At 37.6% G+C, this 24182-nt stretch overlaps 1 protein-coding gene across 3 annotated transcripts; it reads left to right on the forward strand.

Moving 5' to 3' along the window:
• Nucleotides 1-121: 121 nt before the first annotated feature.
• matk (megakaryocyte-associated tyrosine kinase) lies at nucleotides 122-11780 on the forward strand. 3 transcript variants are annotated; one of them, XM_039810176.1, is made up of 13 exons: nucleotides 122-335; nucleotides 587-653; nucleotides 2143-2256; nucleotides 2356-2471; nucleotides 2815-3034; nucleotides 5324-5417; nucleotides 5524-5589; nucleotides 5758-5857; nucleotides 6085-6169; nucleotides 7094-7167; nucleotides 7428-7623; nucleotides 8044-8130; nucleotides 11498-11780. In XM_039810176.1, exons 2-13 carry the CDS (start codon nucleotides 645-647, stop codon nucleotides 11723-11725), a joined length of 1389 nt encoding a protein of 462 aa, XP_039666110.1. In that variant the 5' UTR covers nucleotides 122-335; nucleotides 587-644; the 3' UTR covers nucleotides 11726-11780. The 3 variants fall into 3 exon arrangements, with proteins under 3 accessions (XP_039666110.1, XP_039666109.1, XP_039666111.1); XM_039810175.1 differs by having other exon boundaries at nucleotides 606-653; XM_039810177.1 differs by having other exon boundaries at nucleotides 606-653; nucleotides 2359-2471.
• The last annotated feature ends 12402 nt before the right edge of the window (nucleotides 11781-24182 follow it).

Consider the following 24182-nt stretch of genomic DNA (forward strand, 5'->3'; position numbering starts at 1 on the left):
AACGCTTTCTACAATTTTAAGAAGCACTATTTTTAACCGAACACATGTCACCTACAGCGTCACTTCTTGCGTCGCTTCATGAAATATGAACCGCATTTTCCAAAATATTGAGGAAGTGGGCTGACAATGACAGCGCTCACTCCACAGCTGCAGTAAATGTCTGGGAAGTGAATATCGACAGTATCTGTTCCTGCTTAGTGGTTTTAAGGAAGAAATTGGAGAGAAAATGTCACCGACTGTATGAGACAAAGATGATTTCGAAGTCTTCTTCCTCCAGTTAACGAACCCAGCTGTCCTGAAGAGGAAACTGTTAACATCTGTCCAGAGAGCTGCAGGTACTGAAAAATTCATGTCGACAAGAAACCAAACTGAACAAGCTGTCCAGGGCGATTTACTTTTAATGTATGCGACAGGAACAGCCAGGAACAAAGCTGTCACAACCTGCTAACTGCTAACAATTTATTTTGCTTTATTGTATTTTTGGATCCATGTTGCCTCGACAACAGCTACTATTTATGTCTCTATTTAGGCATTTATTAACAGAATTTTAATGTGTTTTTATTTAATTGTATGTTATTGTTCTGAGACATTTCTCTCCTGGACAGGTGTTCAACACAGAATTCTCCAACCCTCCAGCCCTGCTAATGGCAAAGGTATATACTATGATTCAGAGCACCACATTAAGTAGTTTGCTTTATATTATAACAATATAAGGAGCTTAAGTAAATTCACTTTAATCTCTGGTGTGTTGTTTTTGATAAAACATGGGACTGTTGAGAATTGATATTCAAGGATAGAAAAAAGGGTCAATGCAGCAACGTTGTTCTCATAAATTATTTATATTTTCTTTGAGATGTGTCAGATATTTATAACAAATGTTTTAAATCATAGATTCAGTTCTTTTGTCACATAAAAACAAAATAATGCACATTAAAAAGTTTTTTTTACTTTACTAAGCCATAAAATACTCAAAACATTCTTTAATTATTTAATAGGCCATGTGGTTGAAAACAATGTTTCTAACATATATATGTGTGTGTGTGTGTGTATGTATGTATGTATGTATGTATGTATGTATGTATGTATGTATGTATGTATGTATGTATGTATGTATGTATGTATGTATGTATGTATGTATGTATGTATGTATATATACACACACACACACACTCTCTACTGGTCAAAAGTTTGTGGTAACTTAGAAATTTCCATTCCACTGCATTACAGACTGCCAGCTGAGATCAGTTGCATTGTTTTTTTAATCAGAGCAGCAGTTTTCAGATTACATTATGTTCTTACATAATTGCAAAAGGGTTCTCGACTGTTGTAGAAAGAAGTGGCTGATCTTTAATGCAATATCTTCATTGCCCATTATCAGACACAGTTCATCCAATGTTCCAAAGGCACATTCTGTTTACTAATCTGATATCATTTTAAAAGGCTAACTGAGAAAACATTGGAGAACCCTTTTACAATTATGTAAGTACATAATGTAATCTGAAAACTGCTGCCCTGGTTAAAAAAAACAATGCAACTGATCTCAGCTGTTATTCTGTCTATAATGGAGTGGAATGGAAATTTCTAGGTGACCCCAACGTTTGACCGGTAGTGTATATATACGTACAAAAGTTATGAGACCGAAATGTTGCTGCATAACAGAAATGACCCATATGATTAAGACAGCTGAATATTGTTAGAATAAAATGTAACCAGCTGTGAGAGGGTTTTTAAACAGTTTAAGGTGTTTTGCAAATTATTCCATTTACAGTTCTCACTGGTCAACCATGGAGCATAGTCTTTTGAGTGCTACATGTTAGTGCTGTATAAACACCATTACTGATTAAAGGATACAGTTGGGTAACGTTATAGCTAACTGCATCCATAGCTGTAATTGACCAATCAGAATTGAGAATTCAACAAAGCCTTGACCTAATAGGTAATAACAGTTTCTTAAAATAAACAATATTCGTCATGTTTAATATGTTGCTTATATGCAACAAGCCAGTATTTTAAGTTAATAGTCTGGCTCCATTATTTCAGACAGACACTGAGGTGTTTTAGGGCCGGTGCCTCTCTTATTATTATTATTATTATTATTATTATTATTAATATTATTAATATTATTATATTCTGCTCCTGCAGATGAGCTGGGCTGCCAGTACACAGTGTGTAGCCAAGGGGGACCACAGGAAACCAAAACCTGGAGAACTGACTTTCTACAAAGGAGACATCCTCACTATTGTAGACACAACCACGGTACTGTCATGTTTAAAAGCGGCTATAGATAGTGTTTGTTAAAAGTCCTTGTGTGTTTGTTTTTTTTACCATTTGAGCCAAGACTTTGCTCTTTACTAGAAGAAGGGATATTACAAGGCCAGACACAACACCACCGGAGAGGAAGGACTCATAAACGCCTCCAATGTGCGTGAAAGAGAGGCTCTGCGTGTTGACCCCAGCCTCAGCCTCATGCCGTAGGTCTCTTCTTCTTCTCAGTTTTGCACTCTTTTTTTTGCATCAGTAGAATGCAACTATGTTTGCATACAGTAAACACAAGCAGTGTGATTGTCACATGGGAGCACACTAGTTTCTGACTTTAGCTGCTGCCTTGGTCAATCTTAAAAAACGCATCTTGTGACTACACGGTGTGGATTCGACGTGCAAACAAACATTGTCAGTATTAATCACTCCAACTTCCTTTTTTGGTGTGTACACTCCTGACATGTTTTCACCTCATGTCTGTTAGAAAATTAGTATCTGTAAGATATTTCGGATGGATGTTTTTTATGTGTCTCACCCTGTACCGTCTTTCCCTAGTTGGTTTCATGGGAAGATCTCGGGTCCTGACGCGGTGGGTAAGCTGCAGCCAGCCGAGGACGGCCTGTTCCTGGTTCGAGAGTCCATTCGCCATCCCGGCGACTACGTCCTCTGTGTCAGTGTCTCCGGAGATGTCGTCCATTACCGGGTCATTTATCAGGACAACAAGCTGACCATTGACAACACACAGTATTTCTACAACCTCATTGACATGATAGAGGTAAGAGGCTCTTGGGTCTTGGTTAGATTCAATCCAAGTTGCATAATTCTATGAAGCCAGGAAAAAATATAGCTACAACATGCACAAAATCCCTGAAGATCTTTCATGTGAAGGTGAAAGGAAACCTACACATATTGCTCCAAGACTAAATGTACATATGTTATTAACCCCTAGGTTCATTTTGCGCCAGAATTGTCCTTTTAAGGTATTTGGTCAATAATATTGTGTAATCTGATTTTCTCCTTATTCTCCAGGCCTTTAATAAAGTTGTTCTTTATACTACATATTTTGTTGGAGTTTTGACCTCATCACTCATAATTCAGCCAGATGTTGCAGTGTAAATAATCATCAGTTTAGTTCAGCTATTTCTTCCATTCAAACTCCTAACGAGGGGACTGGGAAATGATCAATCTGAAGGGTCACAAGATGAAAAAAAGCATTTCTGTTTCACAAAATAATTCTTTTTCTGACTATTTTCTATATGAAACCAAATATTTTAACACAATTCTTCAAATTAAATTTTCTGAGAAAGAACAAAAGTCTCTACAGCCATGCTAGTGTCTCTGTGAGGCTGTACTTGGATACGTTGAGCCAAATGCTTATATCAGTATGCTGATGTTTAGCAGGTACTTTTTTTCCAACCATGTTCACCATCTTAGTTTGTTATGTTAGCATTTGCTACAGCTGAGGCTGATGGACATGTCATTAGTTTTGCAAGAATTTGGCCATAAAAAGAAAATTTTGACTTTATGATGGCACTAGATTGAAAGAAAGGTATCCTTACATGGAGTACCATCCATTAGTTTTCAAGACATTTCACTAAAAATCACAAATGTCACCCTCATGGTGGCGCTGGTCAGAAAAAGTCAGGGGATCACCAAAGTTAGTAGGACCCATCATCTGGGGATCATGAATGTCTGTACAAACTTTAAAGGTAATTGGTGGACCAATTGACCAAAGACTAGCATGGCTAAAAGTCACCCTAATGTTCACACTTATGCCTTAACTTGTGACGAGGTGTCACAAATAGAAAATTCCTCATCTTAAGGGGGTTGGCAACCAAGGTACTCTAACACCTGCTGTATTTATAGCCAAAATGTTTGTCAGCCTGGTAACTATCAGCATAACTGACAACAGTGTAAAAATACATAATTCATGTGTCAAAGTTAAGGAAAGACAGGAAAACACATGAAGCACAGCGCTTTTTATGGTTTATCTTTATTTGGCCTGTGAGAGTGCGTTATGCTTTGCTGCAGTGAGGTTTAAAGATAGGCTCCACAGTGATGGCCAGCTCCCCTTCAGCACCGTCTTATCAGCGAGCCACAGATGGCTTCAGGCCTGAGTCAGACCGGCCATTATACTCCTGTGAGGAAACAGAGGGAGGACATCCAAATGTATATTTGGGAGAGATCATGTTATAGATGCTCTTTTGTCTCAGTGCTGGCAGACTGCTGGCAATATAAAACCAGGCTCTGATGTGTCACTGTATCATATTTTACTTGTGTAATTTAATTCATCTGCCAATATAACCTATATTTAGCTATTTCATGAGAAAAACTGCACCACATAATGTATGTATAGATACTCTTCAGTGTCAGTTTAATGTCTCTGTTTCTTGTCGACAAAACAGAAAGCATCAAGGGGCAGCGTTATACTCATTGTTGTTTATGTCAAACCACAGTCCTCACCCGTGTTAAAAAGGCTTCCTGAGTACTGCAGAGGTGTTCATTTTCTCTGTGTCATAATTTCAATGAACTTATTATTCTCTTTAGAGCTAGAGAGAATAATAATTCATTATCCTTGTCTATGTGGCAACCTTTACACAAAGAGTGTAGAGAATGGACATACCAAATGAAATTACAGATATTACAGATATAAAAAAAACATCTACTATAAGTAAGTAAATATCTGCTGTTGTTGCTGGGCAATATGAAGAAAATCAAACATCACAATATTTTTGACCAAATACCTTAATATCGATATTGTAGGGTTGACAATTGGTGCTTTCACAAAATATTTACACAATGAGATTTGTGATGAATAATTATCAGTAATGTGGACGTAATAACTAAGATGGTAAAGGCAAATAACAGCTAGAACTGGTAAGTCCAGAATACTACATCACTTTACTGTAATGCATCCTTTAAAACCAGAAAAAGACAACACTTATGTCATATTACGATATTGCAATATCCAAAATCTAAGACAATATCTAGTCTCATATCACGATATTGATATTATATGGATATATTGCCCAGCCCTAGCTGTTGTGTGATTCCATCTTTGCAGTTCTACTCAAAGAACAAAGGCTCCATTGCTACAACTCTTCTGAAGCCCAAACAAAAACAAGGAACCAAGTCAGCTGAGTTGGAGCTGTCTAAATGTAATGTCAAGAAAACTTTAACAATAGATCAAATATAATAATAATGATGATGCAAGCATTTAGTGTTACGTGTCAGGTTTACAGTTCATATCCCTCTCCTCTCAAGCTGGATGGCTGCTGGACATTACGAAGCTCAAACTGGGAGATAATATTGGAGAGGGGGAGTTTGGTGGTGAGCTTTTATTTGATTTGATCTTCTCTCCTTATTATCTTTGTACCCTCACAACATTTATAATGAAAAAGTGTCATCAAACCTTTTCAGAAAATAATAATTCTGTCTTAGTTACTTAGTACAGATGTATTCTGATGGGCAATTACTATGTGTGATTCTCACCTCCAGCTGTTTATGAAGGAGACTATATGGGCCAGAGGGTGGCAGTAAAGACCATTAAATGTGACGTCACAGCTCAGGCCTTCCTGCAGGAGACCACAGTCATGACGTGAGTCTGAAGATTCCCTAAATTTGAATGTTTTCACATTTTGTCAAAACACCTGATGAACTGCGAATTAATTACTAATAAAACCAGCCCTTAATGAGTTTTCTCAATGAAAATGAACTAATTTTGGCTTATTTTGCGACTGAGCATATCATTTTGAATCAAATGTAACTTGTTAGTTTTTTTTATTTTAGCTGTCAGTGTTTTTAATGTGGATTCACTCCTTCCAGGAAGCTCCAGCATAAAAACCTGGTGCGATTGTTGGGAGTCATTCTTCACAAAGGCCTTCATATTGTCACAGAGCTCATGGCTAAGGTACAGTGAGTGAACACATAATTCAACAGTGGTTCTCATTTGGTAAACAAAACGTGATTATACTAAAAACTAATAAAAAGAAGAAGAAAAAAGGTAACATAGTGAATAAATGGAAGACACCTTGTTACATCACGCAATGAAGCAGAAAATAAAATCACATATAGTAAGTGAAACCACATTGGTTTGTACTATTTACCCAAAAAAATTTCAGTCAAGATGAGTCATTGGTGGGAAGCATCTCCTAAACAGCAGCGAGGGAGCCCTCTAAACAGAAAGCTGGACTCACCAGCTATGAATACATCGTCAGTTTTTTTCTGCAAATTCCCCACCAGCAGCCAGTGAGAAAAAATAGTTATTCTGGGTTTATTAGTTTACGAGGGTTGTTTTACTTTCTGGGTAATCAAGTTATCTGGACAACTCCTGGAGGATAGACAGAGGGGAAGGGAGGCACTCAGATAACTACAAGTTTTCACTGATTGTGCGTTTGCTTGTAATTTATGTATTAAGGTATGACTGCTTTGAGATGTATGCCCTCAAATCTTTGTAGTTTTTACCAGAGTAAATGTCTTTGTGACTATTTGCTTGTTATATCTCAGGCCATTGTTTGCATGTGTTCCAAAAACAATTACAGACTGCCCTGCTGCCATTTGGAGCCACTACTGATGCAATGGTATGCCAATGATGGCAATATAGCTTTAAGGAGTAGGAGTCAGAGTTCCTCTCCTGGTTAATGACATTAGGCCAAAATCCAGAATCTCATTGTGGTTGCTTGTGGTACTAAATAACTTGTTTAGCTCTGGCTTAATGCATTAGCAAACCAAAAAGGTATTTCTGTCTATGTGTAGTATATCTCATAAATATAAAACTAAGAAATCTTCTAATAGAACCTTATTCAAGTATTGTGTACACGTGTTTGTGTTGCAGGGAAACCTTGTTAACTTTCTGAGGACAAGAGGACGTTCAGTTGTGAACTCAGTTCAGCTTCTCTGCTTTGCTCTGTGAGTTCAAACTTGTTTGAATGTATTGTTCTGTACAGCAGAAATAAATTACACAGAGAAGGGTGGGGCTGGGATCTGTGTGTGTGTGTGTGTGTGTGTGTGTGTGTGTGTGTGTGTGTGTGTGTGTGTGTGTGTGTGTGTGTGTGTGTGTGTGTGTGTGTGTGTGTGTGTGTGTGTGTGTGTGTGTGTGTGTGTGTGTGTGTGTTCAACGGGTAACTGTACAAAATGACAATTGTGTGTGTTTACATGTCTGTGGTCAGTGATGTGTGTGAGGGGATGGAGTACCTGGAGTCCAAGAAGTTTGTTCACAGAGATTTGGCGGCTCGTAACGTGCTGGTCTCTGACGACAGCATGGCCAAGGTCAGCGACTTCGGCCTGACCAAGGTGGACTCAAAGGTGTCAGATAATGCCAAACTGCCGGTCAAATGGACCGCCCCCGAAGCTCTGAAGAAAGAGGTCGGTTTTGAGAGCTATTGTGTCACTTTTCTTCTACCTGGGGTTTGTTTTTGTTTCTATATCGGTTTCTGCCCCTCTGTAATACTTAAGTGTTATCTCTGTCTCTCCAAGACCTCTTTTTGGTACTTACAATAATATAAATTGTATAAAGCATTCATAGGTTTAAAATATATCTCTTTTAATGGTTACCAAATTTATTAATACCTTATAATCAGTAATAATCCATCAATAAGGAGCAGGATGGTGTAAGGACATGATGCATATCTTTCTCCAGCATAATTTATATTTAGTTATTTAATCCACCCGGATGTGAGTACTTACTGGGTTTATAACAACTTATAAAATATTATTATAAGTATTCCCTATTAGAAAAGGGGTTCTACATTTTTATTTATATATTTGCTTCTATTTATTATGCAGAAATTCTCCACAAAGTCAGATGTTTGGAGCTACGGTGTTCTTCTGTGGGAGATCTTCTCTTACGGTCGTCAACCTTACCCTAAGATGGTATGTAGCACCTGAACATGTCACTATTATACTGTTATGTTACTGTATGGGTGAATCACTAGGCACATGGGTGTGTTACAGACATGTCAGTTCCAGCCCACCAATAGTTTGACATTTTGGGAAAAACTCTATGTTAAATATGAAGCTACAGCCAGGCAACGGGTAGTAAATTAGCCTTAATACTGGAAAGGGGAAACAGCTGGCTTGGTTCCATCCAAAAGCAACAAAATCTGCCTAGTGTTACAATGACAAGTTATGGTTGTATGAGGGGATATAGTCCGTATTTCTTGGCCAGGACCAGTTGACTTCATCTTCTCATCTAACTCTCATCAAGAAAGCGAAGAAAAAAAAGTTGAACTATTCCTTTAAGTCAATCAAACAAAATCAATCTTCTGTCTGACATCTGTAGAAGATTTGTGCCTAATACAGTTCTTACAATATATTGTACTTCAGATTTGATTAGTGTGTCTTAATATGACTTTTTTTTTATCATTGTTTGACACTTTGGCAATATCAAACTGAACACAACCACTATTTGTCTAAGAATTTGCAGACCTCTATCATATCTGTATCTCTCTCTGTACACTCTCTCCATGAATAAAAAAGCTGATTTTGAGAAAGGACACCCTATAAAGAATCTGCAAAAATAAGACTTCAGATGAATCTTTCCTCTTTCCTGACTTTCCCGCAACCGACAGGAAAGAGAATCAAGCTTGTTACGGTACTCTGTTGCCATGTCAGGATTTGTGTCTCTGACATGTAGTCGCCAAAAAAGCAGACGGTGACTAGACATGTTCTGGATCAACTTACTGTGCTTAGCAGGAACCCCATTTTAGGTCATTCAGATCATGGCAGTGTGACAGAAGGGTAGAGGTTTACTGTACATTGTGATGCTACAACATGTAGAAATAATCGTATTGTTCTAAGCTAAACTAATCTACTTTATGAACTGTTAGGGTTCGGAGAAGGAGAAAGCTCCTCTTGACCTGTGTCGTACACATAGACGTCAAAGCAGGTAGAAATAGGTCAAAACAGATGTTGACGTCACATGAGGACCAGATTATGTTAAGGCTGTAAATTAGAGACTCTGGAAAGGAAGAAACGAAGCTACTTAAACACAGCTCTGTTAGTCACTCTAGTTATCCTCTGGTAATCCATGCTCCCTGACTGCCTGGCTGGCTAAGGACAGCAGGATCAGGCACCTTTAATCGAAGGGAAAGTTAGCATGTCTCTTTTGCACCTTACAACAGGTGGTGTCCTAAATTCAGTTGATTAGGTCCTAATTGCAGCCTGTTTGTAACTACTACATATGCAGGTTGATTTATGTGTGTCAAGTTTGTGTTCTCTTCAATAAAACTCTGCGCCTGGTAATTTGTTATCTGTTGCGGAGAGATCAAGACTGTGCAACCACCAACGCTGGCTCAGTGTTTAGCACTGCTGCCATGCAAGATACCATGAAATGACAAAAACCAACAATGCATTATTCCAACCTACCGTAGTTGTTTGTGTAGCCAGAGCCTATAGTGAGTGGCACTACAGTGTCATAATGTTGGAAACGTTGACTTCAAATCTCCTGAATGACATGTGTTGATGTTTGAATGTCAGTACAGTCAGTCATGTAAGAGCAACTGATATTTAGTCTCTGATTATTTATATATGTAAAAATGGTACCTGTGTGATCAGAGATCTACAGTTTTATGATGAGAAGTGTGACAGAATCTGTAGGAATATTAAAACTATGTCACGCCATGTGAGGGTGCGCCTCTTTAAGTTCAAGATTATGCATTGCTTTTGTTGGACACCCTCCAGATTGTTTAGATTTGGTTTAAAAGACACACCAAATGTCCTATGGTCCTGTGATAAGGTCCAGGAATTTTGTACCCGGATTTATGATAACCCATGTCAAATTGCAGGGACCCAGGTTCCATTCTGCCCAAGATTATTTGTTCTCTGGGAGATGGGTCATTCCTAAACGGGATGCATAAGCAATGTTCCCTCACAGTAAATAGGCACTGCTGATCCCCGGTCCGGGCAGGGCATTTCTGTGTGGACTTTGCATGTTCCACAAAGACACACCTAGCCAGTCCAAATGTAACCATTCTGAAATTTACTACTGTCAAAGGGTATGTTAGCTTTGCCGGCTGAGAGTTTTCAGACTAAACCTAACTAAATGTGACAGAGAATGATGGAATATTCAAATAGGGTAACTGATCAGGACAAAGAGAGCTGAAAGGACAAACATGAAAGCAACCACATTTAGCTTTGCACTGGGCTTTTGTTTGTATGGACAATTGATAGGATTTCTCTCGAACACTCACTACTAGGGTTGGGTACTGTTTACTTTTTTTTTTCGGTATCCAAAATTCAGTTCCAGTACCCAACGCTACCTTTTTCGGTACTTTTCCGCAGTAATAACAAAAATTATTTTCAGTTGTAAAAATAATTCCTATCCTATTTACTTGGAACATGTTGTTATTTATTTAGAACATTTTAAAAACCACACAAAATACAACACCTCCCTCTTCCGTCCCTTTACCGGCATTGCCATGACTCACTGTGACTTAAATAAATTGCAGAGGCGGCGTAGTTTCACATCGTCCGCACCTCTGCATGTGTGTGTCCCTGCTCTGTCAACATGCAGAGAGGACATCAAAAAATACTTCACTAACGAGTTGGTGCAGGTTATGCTATAGTATGTACTACTGCTCATGTATGATAAGTAAATATAGCGCTGTGGACATCTGGCATTGTATGGTCGATGTTGTAGAATAAAGTATCAGTGTAGAATCTTCGTTCAGTTGTCTGTCGACTCTTTGAGCTAACTGGCTCTGCTAGCCCACTCCACCTACACCATTCACGTTATGCTGCTATAATCATATCCCTTATTCTTTTTTTATAGAATAAAGAAAATATGTAATGGCAAAAACGCATGCAAGGCTCTTACACTAACACTGAAAAACAAACTAATAAAGTGTTGGTGGTCTGTATCCAAGGCGATACTGGATGGATATCTTTAACAAGATAATGCTGCTTGTCCTGCTGCAAGAATCGTTTGGAAAAGGTTCAAGAAACACTCCTAATTAGTTAAGTTAATATTATTATAAATATTATAGGAGAAAAAGTGTGTGATTTTAACATCTATAGGCAATTATACACATGCTTCATTTCACCCACACAGTAGGCTACTGATTAGTGCCTGAAATCTTTGTTTGAGGTTGTAATCAGGATTGCTTTTGCAATGTTGTGTTAATAATTTGTAATATTTTTCTCCTGGTGAAATTTGTTTGAAATGTTTAATTCACTTATCACTATACACAATATATCAGTTTGTACTTCATCCACACTCCTCCTCCTCCTGTTCATGTAGTCGCTGAAGGAGGTGAAGGAGATGGTGGAGGAGGGCTATCGCATGGAGGCTCCAGAGGACTGTCCCCCCAGTGTTTACTCACTGATGAGGATTTGCTGGGAGCAGGAGCCACGCAGAAGACCTACTTTTCACAAACTAAGAGAGAAACTTGAGCGAGAGATGGGTAAACGCAGCCCAGGCCCTGGGTCGGAGTGTCGGGATGGCAGCAGGTCTGGATCTAGATGCTGATCTTGGTTGTGAATCTTGAACTCACAACTGTGGGAATAGAGTGGCGGCTGATGGACAGATAATACACACATTGTTACCCACTCCTGTATTGGTGTGCATCACACAAGATGGCCAGCTGGAGTCCCAATTAGATTCCTTTCACCTAGCAGATAGGACAAGACAATCATTATTTAACTCTGGTGATCATGTAATGCTGACAGCCAGCCCTAACCAATTTGGTGCCTTGGGCAAGATATCAGCTGTTACCCCTTGCATTGCAGCCAATTCCACTGTTAATCACAATGTTCATACACTTAGAATATATATATATATATATATATATGTATATATATATATATTATATATATATATATATATATATGTATATATATGTATATATATATATATATGTATATATATATATATATATATATATATATATATATATATATATATATGTTATATATATATATATATATATATATATATATATATATATATATATATATATATATATATACATATATATATACTCACACACACACACACTACTGCTCAAAAGTTTGTGGTCACTTAGAGATTTCCATTCCACTCCATTACAGACAGAATACCAGCTGAGATCAGTTGCATTGTTTTTTTAATCAGAGCAGCAGTTTTCAGATTACATTATGTGCTTACATAATTGCAAAAGGGTTCTCGACTGTTGTAGAAAGAAGTGGCTGATCTTTAATGCAATATCTACATTGCCCATTATCAGACACAGTTCATCCAATGTTCCAAAGGCACATTCTGTTTACTAATCTGATATAATTTTAAAAGGCTAACTGAGAAAACATTGGAGAACCCTTTTACAATTATGTAAGTACATAATGTAATCTGAAAACTGCTGCCCTGGTTAAAAAAAACAATGCAACTGATCTCAGCTGTTATTCTGTCTATAATGGAGTGGAATGGACATTTCTAGGTGACCCCAAACTTTTGACCAGTAGTATATATTTCTGTATTTATTGTTTATTTCATATTAATGTTTAATATGTTTATGTATGCACCAACCACCAAGGCAAATTTCTTGTAAGTGATACTTACTTATATAATAAATCCATATTCTGATTCTGATTCTTAGGGGAAAAGATTAAACATATGTATGGGAAGGTGAGAGATGGAGAAAGGAAAAAATGTTTAAGGACTTATATAAAAATATTATTGCTGGTTTATAGCATAAGAATACTTTTATTTAATTCATTTAATTTATACTTAAAAAGAAGGGGAGGTTCATTTGCAGCAGATACTTTATGAGTCTTTGGTTATAATTCAGTAGCCTTATGACTTCAAAGATGAACTTTGACATTTTACATTTTCAGATTTGTGTTTTAGAAACCAAACTACTATTTTGACACTCTGGCTGTGCACTCACCAGTCAGCATCCTCGGAGCAGACTTTGAATCAGTTCATTCGAATATAATTTGTTTTGGAAAATCTAAATCTATGGGAAATACGGCATCTATTTCTACTTTCTTCTCCCTGTTTACGAGGCTTTTGAGATTATAAGAGTGATTTTGTGTTATCCATCGACACCGTTCTCTTGGGATTTTTGCATGTGCAGAATATTTTCAGCTTTCCTAATCTTTGGGCTGCACCTGATTATTTTACAGATACAGTTACGTATTCTATGTATTAATCCATCACACTCTATGTAATTGTCAGCGGCTTTTTAATAGAAATGCAATGAAGTGTTCATCTTTCAAAACTCAGCACAAAATGAAGTCTCCTTTTTGGATTGTTGTCACGTCACAAGAGCAAATTAAAATGTCATTTGACTTAAGTCTACACAAGCCTGGTATTTGTCTCTGTCCCAGGAGACAGACCCCAAATTGAGGCTTGATCCTCCGTCTCTCTTTATCGTGCAGTGCAAGCAAGGGTCCTCCACGATTTGCTCAATCTGCTCTGTGTTTTCCTGAAGCTCTCTAATATGATGAGCAGCAATTTTCTGGACTAACCCAATGTAAAAAAAAAAAAAAATAGATAACAAAAGATTTGATGGCGGACGAGTTATATATCATTGAGTGAAGGATTATTTATTTTTTTCCTGAATACCAGTGGTTTGTCAGTGTGTATTTGTACAGCACTAATGCAGGGATATCAGGACAAAGCTATTATCCTGGTCCAACATATGTTGATGAGTGAGTTCTCAAGATGTTTTTTCAGAAGGTCTTAGCTTTCTATGATGTCAACATGCTGACTTTCAGATTTAATTTTAGGGTGTTAACATGTAGTGTAACACTTTTTATATGGACTTTAGTCCCCAAATTTTTTGTTGACCAACTGTAATTTGACATATTAAGATCCCCTTAAAGTCCTCATGGTGTTTTCTTTCTATTTTATTTTGTGGAATACAGAGCAAAAACAACATAATTGTAAATCATACAATGTCAGGAAATTATACTCCATAACAGTTACACAGCATTTTTTTCATTCAATTAATCTAATGATAAGTTAGCAATATAGCGCACCACGGTCTGTCTGTCTCATTCCCCGCCACTAAGAGACAACATAGCACGACTGCAGGACTTTTATTTGTAAAGGCTTCAGATTACCCATAATGCATGTCTCGTATTTTTTCCCAAAGTTATTCACATTGACTGTTTTGATTGGAAAAAAATAAATGAGATTACAATAAATTTTGTTTTCTTACCTTCATGGCACAGAATACACCTCTCGAATAGACCACATTTTAACACACATAAGAAGCGCAGTAAGTCAGCACACACAGTTTTCTACAGTTTAACTGAGTTCAGTAGTTGATCATTGTAAACATAATGTAATTTGGAACAATTCAATCAAGAGAGACCTCATTTTGAGTAGGGCTGGGACGATTCGTCGACATAGTCAACGTCATTGATTACGTAAATGCGTCGACACAAATAATTTGCTTCGACGCGTCACTAAATAAAATAAATAAATAAAACTTGCGTGCAAATTAATTTATGTAATGCGGAATAATAAATAATTGAGCAATGGGAAAATAAACACTAATTGAAATTGAAAATAATCGCTAAATGAAAAATTAATCGTTAGGTTAATCGAAAAATTAATCGTTAGATTAGTCGACTAATCGAAAACATAATCGCTAGATTAATCGTTTGGGACAACCCTAATTTTGAGTGAACAATTTTTCATTGACGTGTGCACACTAAAATGAAAAATGATAGTCTTTGGTGATTAGACCCCAACGTGTCATCATCGACTTATCATTGTGACGTCATCATATTTAAAGGGAGTCGAGAAGCTGTGAGTATGGATGGAGTCTAGGCACTGGTGGTGATGGCAATGACTGAAGAGGATGCTGAGATCTGGATGAATGAGAAGAGGACCTGGGAGCTGGAAATGATGAAAGAGATTGTGGCTTAACCTGGTTGGTTTAACTAAGGAAACGCCCCCTAATAGGCGAATTTACAGCGATCTAAGCTTCATTAATCTGGCCTGGAGTCTACAGGTCCGTTTTCTACTGATCTGTGTGAAGTAGATTTATCCCAGAACATACAGTACAGGCCAAAAGTTTGGACACACCTTCTCATTCAATGCGTTTCCTTTATTTTCATGACTATTCACATTGTAGATTCTCACTGAAGGCATCAAAACTATGAATGAACACATATGGAATTATGTACTTAACAAAAAAGTGTGAAATAACTGAAAACATGTCTTATATTCTAGTTTCTTCAAAGTAGCCACCCTTTGCTTTTTTGATAGCGCTGCAAACCCTTGGTGTTCTCTCAATGAGCTTCATGAGGTAGTCACCTGAAATGGTTTTCACTTCACAGGTGTGCCTTGTCAGGGTTAATTAGTGGAATGTTTTCCCTTATTAATGGGGTTGGGACCATCAGTTGTGTTGTGCAGAAGTCAGGTTGATACACAGCCGACAGCCCTATTGGACAACTGTTAGAATTCATATTAGAACCAATCAGCTAAGAAAAGAGAAACGAGTGGCCATCATTACTTTAACAAATGAAGGTCAGTCAGTCCGGAAAATTGCGAGAACTTTGAATGTGTCCCCAAGTGCAGTCGCAAAAACCATCAAGCGCTACAATGAAACTGGCTCACATGAGGACCGCCCCAGGAAAGGAAGACCAAGAGTCACCTCTGCTGCTGAGGATAAGTTCATCCGAGTCACCAGCCTCAGAAATTGCAAGTTAACAGCAGCTCAGATTAGAGACCATCTAGAACAACATCTCTAGAACAACTGTTAAGAGGAGACTGCGCGAATCAGGCCTTCATGGTCAAGTAGCTGCTAGGAAACCACTGCTAAGGAGAGGCAACAAGCAGAAGACATTTGTTGGGGCCAAGAAACACAAGGAATGGACATTAGACCAGTGGAAATCTGTGCTTTGGTCTGATGAGTCCAAATTTGGGATCTTTGGTTCCAACCGCTGTTTCTTTGTACGACGCAGAAAAGGTGAACGGTTGGATTCTACATGCCTGGTTCCCACCGTGAAGCATGGAGGAGGAGGTGTGATGGTGTGGGGGTGCTTTGCTGGTGACACTGTTGGGGATTTATTCAAAATTGAAGGCATACTGAACCAGCATGGCTACCACAGCATCCTGCAGCGACATGCCATCCCATCCGGTTTGCGTTTAGTTGAACCATCATTTTTCACCAGGACAATGACCCCAAACACACCTCCAGGCTATGTAAGGGCTAGTTGACCAAGAAGGAGAGTGATGGAGTGCTGAGCCAGATGACCTGGCCTCCACCGTCACCGGACCTGAACCCAATCGAGATGGTTTGGGGTGAGCTAGACCGCAGAGTGAAGGCAATAGGGCCAACAAGTGCTAAGCATCTCAGGGAACTCCTTCATGACTGTTGGAAAACCATTTCAGGTGACTACCTCTTGAAGCTCATCAAGAGAATGCCAAGAGTGTGCAAAGCAGTAATCAGAGCAAAGGGTGGCTACTTTGAGGAATCTAAAATATAAGACATGTTTTCAGTTATTTCACACTTTTTTGTTAAGTACATAATTCCATATGTGTTCATTCATAGTTTTGATGCCTTCAGTGAGAATCTACAATGTGAATAGTCATGAAAATAAAGGAAACGCATTGAATGAGAAGGTGTGTCCAAACTTTTGGCCTGTACTGTATGTTCTGGGATAAATCTACTTCACACAGATCAGTAGAAAACGGACCTGTAGACTCCAGGCCAGATTAATGAAGCTTAGATCGCTGTAAATTCGTCTATTAGGGGGCGTTTCCTTAGTTAAACCAACCAGGTTAAGCCACAATCTCTTTCATCATTTCCAGCTCCCAGGTCCTCTTCTCATTCATCCAGATCTCAGCATCCTCTTCAGTCATTGCCATCACCACCAGTGCCTAGACTCCATCCATACTCACAGCTTCTCGACTCCCTTTAAATATGATGACGTCACAATGATAAGTCGATGATGACACGTTAGGTTCTAATCACCAAAGACTATAATTTTTCATTTTAGTGTGCACACGTCAATGAAAAATTGTTCACTCAAAATTAGGGTTGTCCCAAACGATTAATCTAGCGATTATGTTTTCGATTAGTCGACTAATCTAACGATTAATTTTTCGATTAACCTAACGATTCATTTTTCATTTAGCGATTATTTTAACTTTCAATTAGTGTTTATTTTCCCATTGCTCTATTATTTATTATTCCGCATTACATAAATTAATTTGCACGCAAGTTTTATTTATTTATTTTATTTAGTGACGCGTCGAAGCAAATTATTTGTGTCGACGCATTTACGTAATCAATGACGTCGACTATGTCGACGAATCATCCCAGCCCTACTCAAAATGAGGTCTCTCTTGATTGTTCATTCATAGTTTTGATGCCTTCAGTGAGAATCTACAATGTAAATAGTCATGAAAATAAAGGAAACGCATTGAATGAGAAGGTGTGTCCAAAATTTTGGCCTGTACCGTACTTTACAGTAGGTAGGTCAGCCCCCTGTGTGGAATAACATCCCCTCCGTTGGCTTGTTTAATGCAATCTTATGTCAAAACTTTGAAGATCAAACTGTGCTAGGGCACGAATAATCCACATATGAAGTGATCTTTCATCATATACCATGAACCAATGATATCAAATACCATGACTGCTGACAGTCATTGTCTCAGTTAACTCATCAGGGTCATGTAGCCTACATCTAAACATGTTGTCACTCTGGTAGGGGGCAGCTGTAAGTCAATTACGTAATAAGCTTAAGAGCAGCCATATGTTTCAGGGTCAAAGTCTGACATTAGAGGTGCTTGTGTGACAAGGTGAATGTCTGACCGATTTATCAAAATGGGACAAAAATAATGCACACAAATTTAAGAACAGGAACAATATTTTTATTTTCACACATTTTGATGGTACTGGATTTTTACTCTATATGCAAGCTTCGTGGAAATTTTAAACAACAATTGAAAACATATTCATTCAGCACTGCTTTTCACTAATTGTCACTTGTTGCTTTATTATCATGATCTGCATGTTTTGTTGCTCCAATGATTTCCCTTGTGTTGTTCTGATTTTATATTCTACTGTTCTTGGCATACCTGTTCTTAATGTTTGCTGTCTCTTTATCTCTTTTGATGCTCATTTGATTGTTTGGTTTTATCACACGATCACAACAACTTTTTAGTTTCAACTTTTGGAGAGAAAAAAAGAATGGATTTTTTAATGTTTTTTTGCATCATATAAGAATAGTGACATATTTAACTGTCAGTAAAACATATTGACAAATCTCAGGCACTCAAATAATAATCCTTATGGATGGACTGGTTTTCAACATTTTGAGCTAAGTTAGCCTTAGCTCTGTAAGTGATCCAGATTTAGCTAACTTACACATAAAAATAACTTTTATAATTATATCAAATATATATATATATTTTTTGGGCCAACTATCTTCATAACTTTCTGTTGCCTAACAGTGTGAAACAAAAAAAAGACGAGTGAAAGTTTTTGTTTATGTCACTTCCTAAAAATGCTCTCAATGGAATAAGTCTTAAAGGGGAACTATTATATAGCATTTTCAGGTTCTTACTTGTATTTTGTGTTTGTTCTGGGACATGTTTACATGCTTTTTAAGATCATATTTTTTGGCATTTTAGGCCTTTATTTGACAGGACAAAAAGCCCAGTCTGCTCTGATTGGCCAGCCTGTTTCCTAGAATCTCCACTTTGCTCAGCTGTTGTTTTACTAGTTGCAGCTGGAGCTACCGCAACCAAAAGACTACACAAATGGACATGTCCTAGCAGCAGGGCTGGACTGGGACAAAAAATTGTCCCTGGCAATTTTGGCCCAGGCGGCCCAAACCCACCGTGATTGGTCAGACACATTCCCTGCAGACAGTCCTCTTAAAATATGCGTGAATTCTATGATATGAGTTGCCTAGTGTTCAGCGTTCATGTGATCTTTTTGGATCCTTCAAGAGGGTTCTCAAGACTTATCTGTTGCTCTTACACTTAAATAATTCATTCATTCTTAGAGTTATGATTTGTATATTTATGGTATATTTATTATTTTTTATTATTGATATTTGATATTGTATTGCTATTATTGTTATTATTACTAGTATGCTTAATATTGGCTTAGCAACTTTAAAAACTGTTTACTGTTAATTTTAACTATTGTAAGATTCATATTTTGTCGCTTTGGACACAAGTGTCTGCTAAATACTATAACCATAACTATAACCCTTCCCAAAAGCTACAATAAAGCTGAGAGTAGTATATGCCCTGGAAAAGAGCACCAATACAAGAGAAGCTAATTAAGCAATTAAAGGAACACTGACGCTTGTATCATCACTGATTTTATAGATCACACAGACTTTTCAGCTACCCAACAGGCTAACCGCTAGCATTTTCAATGTAAGCTTAAACAGATAGGTTACCGAAAATAAAAAAAAAAAAAAAAAAAAAAAAAAAAAAAAAAAAAAAAAAAAAAACCCCCCCCCCCACCCCCCCCTAACAATATAATTAATTAAAAAAAAAAAAAAAAAAAAAAAAAAAAAAAAAAAAAAAAAAAAAAAAAAAATATACTATTCAGGTCAACTACTCTCTCCTTCCATCTTTTCCTCACTCGCTCCCATGGCCCTGTCATGGTCACTCGGCTTCTTCCCTGTCATGATGTTGTTTCTGCTTCAGCCACCTCTCCTCCTCCTCGGCTTCAGGTAATGCTGATGTTGAAGCAGCTACTACAGCCCCAAACATGTCAGAAATGTTGGCACATTTTGAGGAATCCGCCTGTAGATTCTTAATCTTTTTCTCCTGTAATTTCTCTGGACTTCCCTTGCACTTTGGTGGTCGTTTGTCCATTTTAACGTGAATGCTAAACTTCCAGCATAACTATTATAGCTTCGTGTCTCAGGGGCGGGAGGCGTGGCCATAGTGCCAATAAAGAAAATTAACCAATGGGCCGCTGCGAGTTCTTTATGGGCCGGCCCCGCCCGGCAAAAAAAAAGGCCTATTTATATTGGCGATTCGGCCCAAATGTGCGGCGGCCCACCCGGAAAATGCCCGGTATGCCCGATGGCCAGTCCAGCCCTGCCTAGCAGTAATATGACCCGAAATTGGGGAGAAATTACCAACAACGGCCGCCAAGATTACAGCTATTTGGCATTGGCATGCACCTTCTTAATATTTAGCAGTAGGCTTACGTCAAAAAAATTTGAGATAAATAGGCCTACTTTTAAACCAAATACCACATAACCGGAAATGTTTCAGGAGTAATCTGACCTGGAATTGGGGAGAATTTAACAACATTGGCAGCCAAGATGACATCTTTTACTGCTGTTAGCATGTAGCAACATGCGACAATGTTAACACAGCAGTCAGTAGCTTAACAAAAAAAAACACTCCAGTAGTTCCTGCCTGGAGCAGATGACCAATCCCATGTCACATAAAAGGCCAGCTAAGTGTTACGTGACACCTAGATAAGAGTAGAAAAAAAAAAAATCTGAATGTTTTAGCTCACGGGGATTTCTCTAAGATACGTTTACCTCATTATTTGAACATGAACATCCACAATTATAACATTGTAGATGTGACAGAAAATACACAAAAGCATAATATGTCACCTTTAATACTAAACTTTGTGGAAGGCAACAAACTAACCAGGTGAAACCAATGACTCAGTAAAGTAAAAAAAAAAAAAAAGTGCTAAAGTAAAAATGAGCATTATTCTGTGGTTATGTGATAAAGAAGACTTTAATCTATAATTTGAGGCCTTGTGTTAGAATAGAATACACTTTATTGTCCCCGAGGGGAAATTTGTCTTGGACACAGTGCCACATCCGTTGCTTCACAACACAGACAATATGTAACATAAAAACATTCTCAAGTTAAATACAGTAAAATAAAGTAAAACAAAATATGTGTTATATGTATTTGACATAATTTAAAGAAAATACGAGGAAGTAACATCTAAGCCTACCATGGAATCATCTCAACAGTTTTATGGAATTCTCAACAGCCAATCACAGCAGAGTGTTCTCCCATTCTGCATATGTGATTTTGCACGACAGAGAACCAGAGAATCACATGAATTTACCTTCCTTGTCACACCACCGACCATCACCCTTTCTCTCTCTCCCTCTCTGGCTTCCTCTCTCACTCTTCCCTCAGTAAGCTGACACTGTGCATTTACACGTTAGCTGCTTTTACCTCTAATAGGATCAGAGGGACTTACATTGTCATCTGATAAAACTAAGCAGCTTGATAACTGCACTGCTCCTTCTTAACCAATTTGTGTGCAATTAGGATAACGGAGAAACAGTGGAAGGACAAAAATGTATTAACAAAATCATGAGGGGATAAACGAGCACCTTAGACTATCATTACTCTGTAAGCCTGTTGGCAGTGAGTTTGCAAACAAGGGACTGGTGACTCTAATGGGAATGAAGGATTGTTGAGGCAAAATAATGTTATGGTGCTTACACTCTGGTTTTCTGGGCTGAAACATGGATTATTATTCTTGATGTTTGATTGTATATTAATTTGTATTAAAATTGTCAAAGAAAATATGATAGCATTTGGGAGCCACAGTTTGAGTGAGCTGGATTGTATATCCACCACTGTCTGCCTTCCACTCGTTTTCACCCTTTGAATTACTCCAATGAGTTGTCACTGTTGAAAAATGTTTAAACACACATTGCAGTCTGTTTATTAAACCCCTTATCATCCAATGAAGCTAATTAAGCATAAGGACTCAATATTATTATAATTTTTTTCTTTTTACAAATGCACCATTCCATCAGGTGAAAATATTCCAGATGTGCATCATTTTATGCATGTTTCCTCCCAAAACATGTTTCCTCAGCCTGGTATATCTGGTATCTATGGAAACTAGGATCTCCACCAGAATTAAAAATAGTCTGGTAAGTTTGAACAACGGTTTGGCTACACAGCATAAGTTTGTATTGACTGTCCCACCAGCAGGAGGAAAGCTGTATTGAAGATGTTCAAGCATTCAGCAATCACTGCAGTACCTCAGTGGCATGTTTTTATGTATGTTTATTTTTTATAAATAAGTTGTCCACCATTTGGCATGATTTAAGCCACAGCCAGTACACAAAACTGATCTTGTTTGTGTGTTCAAGTCAGATGTCTCTGTAATGGATTAACTGGTAAACTCTAAGGTAGACATGTCAGGGGTGTATTTAATTAAATGAAAATAGACAAACAAGATTAATTAATTGTGAGTCATGGATTGCTATTTTGTCATGTGCGCATGCTCCCAATAGTAAAGACTGCAACTGATCAGCTGTTAAATCGATGTTTCTCTAACTTATCTTTAGACATTTATGAGGTCACAGGTAATCACTTAAGAGTCCCAGCTGATTACTGTGACATTAAGCCGCGGTCAACTCCACTGCTTTAAAGCTGCTAGCAGACACTTTCATGCTCCAGAACACAAAGAAACAATATCCAATATACGTGATGATAATGAAGCAGCAGCAGGGCTTTTGTTTCCAGTCAACATAAAGCATCACAACCTTGTCTTGTCATCATATGATTGTCAAAAGTAGTTCACAGCAGCTCTAAAAGGGACATGTTAAAAAGCTTCCAAGTAAAGGCCTTGAAGAAATATTGCACCTCCACAAGAGGAATCTTATTGTACAATGTTTCCAGCCCACTTTTCACTGACTGGGCTGATGCACTGAATATGTCCGATTTACTGTTGCATCACCCTCTCCTCCACCAGGCCAGTTGGTCCATAACTGTCATCTGACGCCAGAATAATGGAGGTTCAATTCCTTTTCTTAAAATTTGAAGGTATATTGTAGAGATGCACCGATCGAATACAGATATCGGACTCAAATAGCTGGATCGGGTATCGTGATAATGGGGCTGATTAATTAAATTCTATTCTATGTTTATATACTATATACATTATATGCTGGAATTTCTTACCAATTTGTGGCTGCATTTAAAAGGTTTACACTTGAAATGTACTTCCTGTTGAAAATGTTTTACCAACGGTTGCTGGTGCAATACTTATTATGGTAATAAATCAGTAAATCTATATCTATGTATTTATTTGTTACATTTTGTTTTACAAAGTTAGGAAAGCAATGTTTAAGTCAAGGCTGATGTTGCCTTACACATGAAAGACGTATTCCACTTCCACACAGTGAGAGGCATACAGCTTATTAATTTAACACTGGAATAGGATCAGTTCTCTCTATCGGCCTATACCCAAGCCCAGGTTTAAGCATTGGTACTGAAAAAGTTGGATCGGTGTTCCCTATAGCCTTTTTGACCACTGAGCAGGCCTGATGGGTTGTATTTCCTTTATATGACTGAAGAACAGTTTATTTTGTATGAACCATGAGTTATAATGTCATACAAATAGTGTATGCTATACAAATAGAATAACTGCAACATTTCAGAGTCTTTTCAGCTCTGACAAGAACTTCTATGAAATCTCTTATTGTTTTGGTTTATTTTTAAATGATGAATTTTAAAGAGAATTAACAGCAGCATACTGAATACAAGATACATTTCATAGTGTTTCACTCATAATGTACATGAAATATTTCAGAAATTAAAATAAGTATAGAGCAAGTAAACATTTTCCAGCTTCACACAAACAATAACAAGCGGATGTTACCGTTTTGTTATTGTAAACCTTGTTTTCTTTCAAATCAAACTAAATATTGTAATGAGACATAAGCAGACATATTACATAGTTTCCTGCCTAGAAGTAAGTATCGTTCCACCTAAAATGTATTTAAAATAAAATAATAATTAAAATAATAATAGGATAGACTATGTATTAAGGTTTTAAAATAAAAAAATAGATATTCTTTGTGTGTGTGTGTGTGTGTGTGTGTGTGTGTGTGTGTGTGTGTGTGTGTGTGTGTGTGTGTGTGTGTGTGTGTGTGTGTGTGTGTTTGTGTATGTATATATTTGTATTCATGTATTTCTCCGAATGATTTGTATATGCGACCAGAAGACGTTT

This window comes from Perca fluviatilis, chromosome 9 (genome assembly GCF_010015445.1).
Source record: "Perca fluviatilis chromosome 9, GENO_Pfluv_1.0, whole genome shotgun sequence".
In the NCBI taxonomy this organism is placed as follows: domain Eukaryota; kingdom Metazoa; phylum Chordata; class Actinopteri; order Perciformes; family Percidae; genus Perca; species Perca fluviatilis.